General features: G+C 36.6%; 1 protein-coding gene across 2 annotated transcripts; it reads right to left on the bottom strand.

Annotated features, from left to right (window-relative positions):
* Positions 1 to 1634: 1634 nt before the first annotated feature.
* Positions 1635 to 9252, bottom strand: LOC127420396 (transcription factor GATA-5-like). 2 transcript variants are annotated; one of them, XM_051662664.1, is made up of 7 exons: positions 8954 to 9252; positions 7645 to 8334; positions 5992 to 6161; positions 3928 to 4056; positions 3353 to 3437; positions 2880 to 3007; positions 1635 to 2449 (listed from the first exon to the last, which is right to left on the bottom strand). In XM_051662664.1, the coding sequence occupies exons 2-7, from the start codon at positions 8162 to 8164 to the stop codon at positions 2330 to 2332; spliced, it is 1152 nt and encodes a 383-aa protein (XP_051518624.1). In that variant the 5' UTR covers positions 8165 to 8334; positions 8954 to 9252; the 3' UTR covers positions 1635 to 2329. The 2 variants fall into 2 exon arrangements, with proteins under 2 accessions (XP_051518624.1, XP_051518625.1); XM_051662665.1 differs by lacking the exon at positions 8954 to 9252 and having other exon boundaries at positions 7645 to 8915.
* Positions 9253 to 10776: the final 1524 nt, after the last annotated feature.

The following is a 10776-nucleotide window of genomic DNA, read 5'->3' as shown; positions in this document are numbered from 1 at the left end:
TCCATAAAATTATATATATCGTCTTGTTTTGCAAATGACAAATTTTACATTCTTTTACTGTTAAAACTACGGACATTTTTTACTATATATATATATATATATATATATATATATATATATATATATATATATATAATATTATATTAACATGCATATTATTCCTACTGTGTTTTGTAGAGGTGTAGTAAATGTTTTTTGCTTTACATGAAAAAAATCAATAAAATGTTTTTAAAAATGCCTTATGACAGCAATCCTCCATTCTGTACCAGGCCACAATAGAGCCTGCATTTACAACAACAAGTCCACTGAGGTGTGTACATGACCTGAATACTGCTCAATACTAAAGCTAGTGAAGGTTGCTGGATGAAAACCGGGTGGGTTTCAAAATGTTTCTAAGAGATTTTTTTTTTTCAGTCTTTTATAATACATGCTATAGCTTCATTCCTCTGACGATCCAGAGTAGTTTTTGACTTTCAGAAAATCAATGATAAATGGCATTAAATACAGAGAAATTACATTTTGACCACAAGCTCCAACCACAGCCAATCACTTCAGTTCTCAAGCACAGTGGACTCAGTGAGTACCTCTCATTACAGAAGTGGTTTTATATATATATATATATATATATATATATATATATATATATATATATATATATATATATATATATATATATTGGTTTACCCGTGAGTGTGGGACTATGGTTTTATAGTCATATAACAATGAATGCAGTATTTGAATATAACAGTGAATGGAATATTGCTTGTAAGGCATTTCCCATGAGGCTGATGTAACAGTTTCTTGACCCAGCACCTCATCACCAGAGCAACAAAAACTACAACACCAACAGATAACACAGGCTAATTTGGCCAGTAGCAATAAAGGTGGATGGTGGTGCCTCTCTGTCGCCATGGGGCTGTAAAGCGGGTGGGCTGCATGCTGACGCGCCCGCCTAGAGCCAACATATACTAGCCTAACCCAAAACCTTAGCACCATAAAGCCAAGCTGGAAGGTAACCTTTGATCGCCAACACTCTGCAGAGAAAGGTACGCTCAGGTACGGAGAGTCATTCACACAAACACTCAGCAAAACAGATGAGTATACAGGTTACACAAAAGTACTATATAAAGTCATAAACATCAAAGGATTCATATACAATTCATATGGCCTACAAAAGTCTGGGCATTGTAAAGTCAATACATTATAAAATTTGACAAACTACAACGCAAAACCTTTGAAAAACAAACAAGTCATGCTGATAGATTTGGGGCTTTTGCTCAAAACTGTATTTTAAGATGGGAATAAAGTACAACCATACAAACTTAAGAATATTCAAAGAGATCATCAAGTCAGAAGTCAGAGCTGTTTGTGGACACTGAAAATATCTCTCAGAATATAAAGATCCATGGAAATCCCCCCACAGCCCATCATTATGATGTCAAAATATGACATGGTAGAAGATTTTTGCCAAAGATTTCTTCAAAGCTTTTGTTGTGTGTTTACTTTATTGCTGTGTTAATTAAACATTAATTACTGTTTTGAGCCCAATGAACAATTTTAAAATGTGATTTTAAGAAAATATGATTTTCATAATTTAGACAAATATCAGGGAGAATTACAAAGCATACACAAAGCAGATTTTTGTCAATTTTATATGCAATAAAACAATGATATAATTCCAACATCAACAAAATTCAGCAAATAAATTTAGGTTAACATATTCTGACAAAACAAAACACAAAATTTTAAACAATTAAAATAAATGTGTCCCTTTTCAAAATGTGCTAAAAATTGAGGGTCATTGCACTTCAGATCATCGAAGGAATACAATACAGCATTAACAGAGTTTGGAATCAAAGACAAGGAAACTTTTAAAATCTTGTCCAGGGAAAGTATGTGATGTAAAGTCATAATGACCATAAAGACACATTCCCTAAAGGATAAGGAGAATTATGGGAGAGACCTGTGTGCCTCTACCATTCTTATCTTAACATAAATAATGTATCTTAAAAGTTAATCATTAACATCTAAGCCATGAAACATGTTCAGAAGCCATAAAAGCATGTTTTTTTGTTTTTTTTTTTTGTCCTTCCGATCGTTGCTTGAGTAACTCTAGAACTGCTTGATGAGTCGTTGCTTGTCGCCCGCTGCATTTTGGCAGAATTTCATGAAATAGCCATGACATCACAGAGAGATAGGCTGTGATAAATCAACAAGGCAAAGCAGCCCAACTTATAGTCAATTCTTACATTCCCAAGGTCCATATGTGTGTAAAAGTGACTTCAAATAGGTAGATCTTGTCAAAAGTCCTTTTGGGGTGGGTCTCAGATCACGCTTGAGACAGCGCACACCAGGAGTTCTGTGGAGCAATTGACGTAGGTGTGTATGTGTAATCCTCATATTTGATGTCTACATGTCCTGAGCTGGCACTGTCCAACTGTATTGATGCCTTATAAAAAACAAACAGAAACAGGGGGCATTCGTTACCACACAGTCAGTTGCCAAATCAAACTTTGCAGTAGGTAGAAGATCCATTGAAGTCCTATCATTCAGCCACTACATATTTAATCATTTAGTATCAGAGTAACATCTACAAAGAAAATAATAACACATTTCAGCCATCGTCGGGTTAAAGTCCAAGGCCAGACTTAAGCCATCTGACAAAACTTTTAGTTTCAGAAACAGCTCCATTTCTTTTCAAGAACAGAAAAAAAAATCACTTGGACAACACTGTGAGAAAGATCTCTCTCGTGAGATATTTTCTAATTGCACAATACAAGACATTATGCCTTTTACATCATCTTTGAATGCTAGAGCAGCTCTTATTGGTTGATGTGATCATTATCCACCAAGCACTTATTAGATTTATTAGATGCTACCTGTGTGACTGAGACAACAGTTTGGCCAGCATATGGAGAAGCTGCAATGTTTGGTTCACTCTTTATTGTAGAGGCGTTTTCTGACACGGTTAATGTAAGGGGAGACGTAGTGCCAGACACTGTTGACCCTGAAGACAAAGAAAATATTAGTTGACAAATGATGACAGTCAGAATAAAGGAACAGCAAACTGGACATGCTTCTTATTGCAAATGACAATTAATGGTGTTCGACATCCGTTCATGTTTGTGTTGGTGCAGCAAATGCACCGCACATCCGTTGAAAGGAGAAAAAAAATATATTTTACTGCGTTCTCTCTCCTTTTTAGTCCCTCTCCCCTTCCTCCACTTTCTTGCTCACCCCATATTTCTCTCCACACATTCTCTGACTCATCCACTCCCACACTTTCATCCAAATAACTCATCTCCGGTTTCGTCCAAAAATTAACTTAGAATTGTCTCTTTTCCACTCTTACCTGAGGATGCTTTTGTTTTGGGCATCTTAGGTTTGCGTTTCCTGGTCTGAATGCTTTCTTTCTTCATTGCTAATGGCCTTGGTACCTAATATAAGAAAACAGCAAAGTCATACTTGAGACAGTCTTCTTCTGATTTAGATGTTCAATTTGAGATAATAATTTAAACTTGACTGATTATTCACACTATGCAGTAAATGCTTTCAAATTCAAACAAATATGTATAGATTTTGTTGTTTGAATAAAACAGCCTGTAAATTGCTGATCTTTGTTTTTTTCAGACAGTTTCTGTGTCTGTTTGGTCAATGGTGAGAATGTAAAAGAAATTAGTTTGCAGAATGAAGCTTATTTAAGTGACTCCCCTTCCTGTCTTCCTTCTCATGCCCTTATGATAACACACACCTCTGACCTCTTCATCACGCGGACTAACACATTTATACACACTGGCACATGCACGCTAACGTGCATACACAAGCACACCCACACCTCCATGCACACGTAAGTACACGCAAGCTGCAACCTCCCAAAATGAGCTCTGGTTAGTAATACTCAAGCTGCAGATTGTATCATGCACTCACCCCGTGCAACTTCATGTACAGTCCGCAGGCATTGCAGACAGGCTCTCCCTCTGCATTTCTCCTCCACAGCGTGGTCGTACTGGTATGACAGTTTGTGCAACATAGACCTGCTCGTCGAGACGTGCTTTGCTACAGAGACAAACAGAAAGAGAATGATGAGGGTTCATTAATTTGGCACTCTTAAGGTTGTCAAAATCATTCATCTAAATGACAAAACTGATGACTGTATTGATATAAATGGAATCGAACTGATTGTTATGAGAGAAAGAATGTGAGAAAGAGTTATTTTAATATTTAAACCAACAGCAAAGAAAGCCAGAGCTTGCGCCTCGTTAAACAAATGTCTGAAAAGATGAAATGCAAAGCAGCTTATTTCTCGAAGGATAGGAAGGTGCTTTTTCCATGACTATAACACTGCCATGATATTATATATACTGTGATATATGATATACTGTATTAATAAATATTTTTTCCTTATGTGCTATTTGTGGCATTGTCTTTGATCAAATATATTTACTGTTTAAAACATGCAATGGTCATGAGTGGTTACAGTATTTCTAAACTTCTTGTGAATTTTAAACATGTTATAGATCCTAAATATAGCAGGGTCATTTGCAATATTGTGCTATACACCATTTATTTTAAATGTGAGCAAATATGCTTATTATAGAGCAAAGGATATAGACAAGGCATCTGTTTACTGTAAGGAGTACCACTATGTAAAACATATTTCTCTTAATTCAAAGATGGGTTTTTTTTAACTGCTAAGGGAATGGTTAAGGATCATAAATAATCTCCCAAAGTAAAGATGAAACTTCTCAGCTCAAATGCACCACAATGTTTGGTGTTGTTTTGAGTTTTGCGCTGCTTGGGCTAAAAACAGACAGACCCAAGGACAAGGTCGCGAAAGCATGCAGAATGAAAACAGAGAGCTAGAGAAGAGTAAGAGAGCATGAATTTGTGTAAGAGAGAGATAGACAGAAAAAAGAGTGTGTGAAAAAGAGCGTGATAACTAACTCATGAAAAACAAGACAGCAGTGAAGGCTTTACACAGTTTCTCCCTGTCAGTGACTTTGCCCAGTGCTAACCATGAGATCAACCCTCTCTCCTGTCCTTTTAACATGAATACAGGCCTACTTAATAATATATAGATAGGGCTAACCTCCGGACCTCACTTTTGATTTCATTTTCTCCTAAAACACTAAACAGCAACAAAAAATGAGCACAACACTTTCAAACTGCAAAATTTTCCTGATCCACAAGATCATCGTGTGCAATGTTTAAAGGTTAATTTTGAGGTCATTTGATCTAATATTATATGTATGTATATATATATATATATATATATATATATATATATATATATATATATATATATATATATACACACACACACACATTTATATTTAAATTATTTTTCAAATATTTCAAATTTATGCAGATAATGAGAATCCCTGTAATTATCACATTTATTTTAAAACAAAATACTTATTTGTCATTTTTAGTTTTGTACAAGGTGATTCCATCAACAGTTTATCAACAACTGCCCAATAAGTGAAAGGATTGTATTAGAGTTAAAAAGTCCCCCTATTATGAAAAATCACATTGACTGATCCGATCACAATGGGGATTCATTTGTTTATAGAATACTTGAGATGTTATGTAATGCCAAATGAGATTGAAATGAAAGGAAAATGGGTAACTCTTTTCTGATGTGGTTATTTTGAATAAGTACTATCTTCATTTGTCATTTCAATTTTTTTGGTCTTGTCCGAGGAATAAAAAAAATAAAAAAAAATGAAAATGTTTTGTCATTTCCCAGCAAGTAAATAACAAAATCTAAAATAAAGACTTTTTGTCTATTACACATAGCTACCATTCACTTTTGTATTACCTATTATTTACGAATTAGACATTTGAAGACAAAATAAGGCCTACATAAGACCCGAAAACAAAACAAAAAACAAAACAAACAAACAAACAAACAAAAAAAAAAAATAAATAAATAAATAAAAAAAAAAACATTAAAAAAATCAGAAAGAAACTTAAGAAATAGCCAGTTACCAAGCGCTTCTGGGGTTTGATAAGAGGTCGATTGATTCCGTTCATCTTGTGGTAGAGGCCGCACGCGTTGCACAGGTAATGTCCGGTACCGTCTCTCCTCCACAGCGGGGTCGAGATGGAGCCGCAGTTGACACACTCACGCCCTTCGCACGGGAACTCCTCCAGCATGTCTGAAAGAAGAGACAAATATATTCGTTTTATATTAATTTCGCCAAGATTTTCTTAAACGTTCACAGTGAGAGGACAGTGAGATGAGAGATAAGTGCTCTTTGAAATCATAAAAAATCTTCCAAATAATAAAAGCGCAAGAGTTGTTTTCGGTGTGATTTTATGTTTTCCAGGAGTAGCTGTAGTATTTTTACAAAATGTTATCTCTCTAAAAAACCTAATATGAGCAACCTTAACTGATAACCTGTAAAAATAAGTGTAAATCTCCGATTTAGGACTATAGACTAGGCCTAGACGTAGCCTATAAAATGCTTGTTTTTATTCTTAGGTGCAGCCTTGGGTTTCTAAAGCATCATCAATGCGGAATGTGACAAAGCTCCATACGGAATGAAAAATGAATTAATGCGGCCATATTCAGGGTCACCCGGGTGTCGATTAGGGGGCCTAATGAGGCTAGAGGGCCTCAGGCGAGCAGAATGGCAATGGGGCTCTTATCAGTTTTAAAGATCCAGGGGCCACCGATCAATCAAGATACTGACATGTGACGCTCTCCAACAATTTATTTCAAATAAGACACGCATTATTATTATTATTATTATTATTATTATTATTATTATTATTATTATTATAAATGTGTTGTTTTATGTCTGAAATATCGTCTTGTCAAGTTTCTCCGTCATTGCATGCAAGTTTATAAGAGAGGTTTGAACGAAACATCAAAACATGTAAATGCGCAATTGGCCAATCAAAGCGCCCGAACCTCATGTAAGACTGAATAAATGTCTACAGTTGTCGAAATGTGACATATTTTATTGGAGGAGAAGGCCTGGCCGCTGAGTATCAAAGAAAAGCGTGTCCACCAAAAGTACTGAGCTTCAAAGGGTACTGGCGCTAAATGTGTATCTGGCCATAATGGTTTGTTTAGAAAAGTTTGATCGAGGTGACGGAGGTGTACATGAGACCCTTTAATCAATCCACATGTGCACAGACAATAGATGGGAATTAAATTATTAAAATAATTGGTATTCTAGTGCCTTTTAACAACGGGTCTAACATAAACACCAAGTCACCAATAAATAACATTCAAATCAAAACCCTTGCTATAAATTGTGAGATCACAGCATCAAACGAAACCCCCCTCCATTCCAACCATTTTTGCCTGTTGACTTGAAAGATGGATTTTAAACTAATGCCAAACTAACGACTCAGATGTAATACAGTATATTTACATAGGCCTACGACATATGTGCGTATAAGGATACTCAAACCCATTGGTAGGATAAAGAATATTAACAATTCTATGTTTTACAATAAAATGGTTTTCAAATTTTAAAGTGTTGCTGATATAACTGTCTGGGCTTTTCCGGGGTTTTGTCGGGCTATGTTAACGTTCGCTGTGTACATGTCCCACAAGAGGGAAATTATTGTGATCAATCATTTTGTAGTAACTTTTTAAGGCGTATGTCTTAGGTAGCACGTGCTTACCTAAACTGGACCTCCTTCCCGGTAGAGTTCCCTGTCGTCCCTGAAGACTGATCATGCCGCCATCGAAGGGCCCTGGTGTCCATGACGTTGCCATCTCCGGACTCATGTAAGCCGCGTAGGGGCTAGAATAGGAGCCACCGACGGAGCGCACCAGGGCACTTCCATACTGATCTGCCCGCCCGCCATTACTCAGCACCAGCGGATTCTGGTGTGCTGCATCCCTGCCGGTGCTGCTGCTTACCGGCGGGCTGTGTGAATAAGAGAATCCGGGAGGAGGATGAGGGCTGCCTGGGCTGAAAGTGGAGTTCTCTGTGCCAGTCTGTGACCAGGCGTGGTGACTGCCGAGTCCATGTGTCTGATGGGTGGACTCACATGTTTGAAGGTAGGGCAAGGGTTGGAGCATGGCAGGTACACGGGTGGTGGGCACGTAAACAGGTGAGCTGGCGGATGGATGGATGTAGTTCCCGGAATCGTGTGCGTAGGGGGACGGGTTGGAAGATAAAGCCAGGCTCGAATACATAATGTATCCAGTTGCTAAGCTGTCCTTTTAGATGTTGAAATATTAAATAATAAAATTACCCCAAAAGGAAAAGCCCAAATTTTGAACACCTTGGAGTAAAGGTTGCGATAACGTCCGAAATCTCCAATCCAATAATTTCTTGTGGAGCGGCCTCAAAGGGAAATTCACTCCTGATGACAAAGCAAAAAGAACCAATCAAATTATTTTCTTAATAACAGAATATATTCATGGACTAGTAACCAAAATCAAATACTAATTATTATTTGAAATATCAAAATGCCACAGTTCTAAATACAGTGATTGTAAAAAGATTACATGACGTAGCCTCTATTTTCAAAAACATATTCAAATATTTGAATTCATTCGTAAATAATAAGATAATTATTTGAACACGTATACATGTGCCACCATGGATAATTAAACTGAAAAAATATATAGGCTGCATGTGAACAATGAACAAACTGTTCTAATTGTCATGACTTGTCAACTCCCTGTAGCTTCGGACTGTCGTTAATAGACTAAAATGGCATTAATGACTTTTCATATCTTTGCTTGAAGTTGGAGATAAATAATTATCAGCAGCAGTCTCAGATATCCTAGGAAAACGCTCTACCGAAACAATTAAATCATAGCTGGAGATCAAATCAAGAAACACAATAGATAGCCGCACTGTAATCTCTGTAACATCTATATTTTATCACTGAAAACGCAGACCACAGAAAAACGGTGATAGCTGTTAGCAAAGGGCTTATACAGTTTCATCCAAGAGCTCTCATTGTATTATCTCACCAGATAAGGACTGTCAGTGATAAAGTCAGGAACCCTCTTTTCCAAGTGAGTTGATTTAATTTCGCCGTTGGAGGTTCCTCTCTCTCTCTCTCTCTCTCTCTCTCTCTCTCTCTCTCTTTTCTTCTTTGATTATATCCCAACGAAAGCTATCTGTGACTATTCAGACCTATAGGCTACAAGTCTACGTTACACGCAAAAAGTTGTAGTTGTCCTCTCTGCGTTGGGAGTTGTCACTGTGCCTTGTCTGTATCTGAAGATAGCTGCTGCGGCAGATAATGCCTAATATAACTGTTCTCTGATTTGTTCTCTACTTTACTGCGAGTTATTTGTAAGAGCAGAACCACGTGACGCACTCCAAAGGACCCATGGAGGAGGAGAAGAATGAGAGGGAGATCGTGTGTGTGTGTCTTGCGGAGGAGGGGTGTGCTCCTACCTGTAAGATCTATATTTGCTGAGTCTACTGTATTTTAAACGATTTAGCTTAAATGGTCTTTTCAAGATTATCGATGAAAGTTAACTTTTAAGAAACATTAAAAAGAACTTTTTGGGGAACTTGGTTTGACTGCTAAATTTTAATTTTTAATTTTATTTGTATTTATTATTTTTTTTTTTATTCTGTGTATACGCAAAATAAAAAATAAATAAACATGACTTGTTCCAGTGCTGTAAAAAAATACAAATAAATTTTTTTTTAAACTCCCCGAAAATAATTTCCAAATATAATCACAGACCTGGAGCAATGAACGCAAAGTTTTGTGTTACGCTACTGTGCACATTATGTTTTACAATAATGGCTTGCACTGCATTGCATTTCGATTGTGCTTTCTTGTAAAAAAAGAATGTTGCAGTAAAATAATCTCGGTGTCTGTGCGAGAACGTAAAGCTCGAGTTTATGGCCCGATAAATCTGGATGTGTTCTCTATAAAAGCTGTATGAGATAAGAGATACGCGCGACTGATTGGTATGATGATACAACAATAATCACACTCATTATACTCAGTTGGAAAAATTGTTATCTTAGCGGTATTGTTTGAGTTATCACCTCTCCCATTTTCGGATAAAAATAGCTATTAAGGTTTTAAATAAATCGATCAATTGCAAGAACTAATATGGAGATAGCAATAGCAAAAATAGCAAAAGCAATTAATACAATGAAAATAATATGAGCTTATGCAAAATATAGACAGCTATGCGTCTGTTTTGTGTCTCTATAAGCTCATTTTTATGCGCTGAAATGGCATTTAATGGAACACTCCTCTGCAAAAAGTAAACGTCTCAATATAGGCTATGAATATAAGTGCCACCTCTCTGATATGCTTCTAAATCGAACTCCCAAGAGTTGTATTGAAAGTCAGTTTTCTGTCCGATTCTTTTACATTTCAGAAAGGTGGTCGCCAATCAGTCTCCTCTACAGGCCGCTGATAATGAGATTAATAAGTGATGTTACTCACGCTTGTGGAGAGGACAATTGAACACACAATGTCTGCACTGAGCGAGCCTGGGACTGTTTGATCACCGCAAGGATATAGGCTACATAAAGCTAGCAAATATGATTAGATATTATAATTGGTTTATTAATAGGCTTATTATTGAGGTAAAATTGCTTTGTTATCAAAATGCAGAGGACAAAAATACAATGTTTGCTTCTCTTTCTTCTTTGAACTCTATTTATCAAATGGCACCCATCCAATTATATTTTTACAAGACATCCTCAGACTGTCACACGACCAAAGTTAGGACTTAATGATGCAGAGAAAACTGTAAATTCTGTTCTGCATAAACGACCACGTGCAATGTCGAGTGTTTCAGGTGTCTGCTTGTCT

Source organism: Myxocyprinus asiaticus, chromosome 29 (assembly GCF_019703515.2).
Source record: "Myxocyprinus asiaticus isolate MX2 ecotype Aquarium Trade chromosome 29, UBuf_Myxa_2, whole genome shotgun sequence".
Classification (NCBI taxonomy): domain Eukaryota; kingdom Metazoa; phylum Chordata; class Actinopteri; order Cypriniformes; family Catostomidae; genus Myxocyprinus; species Myxocyprinus asiaticus.
The sequence above is the reverse complement of the archived record's forward strand: the minus strand, read 5'-3'. Positions and strand labels throughout refer to the sequence as shown.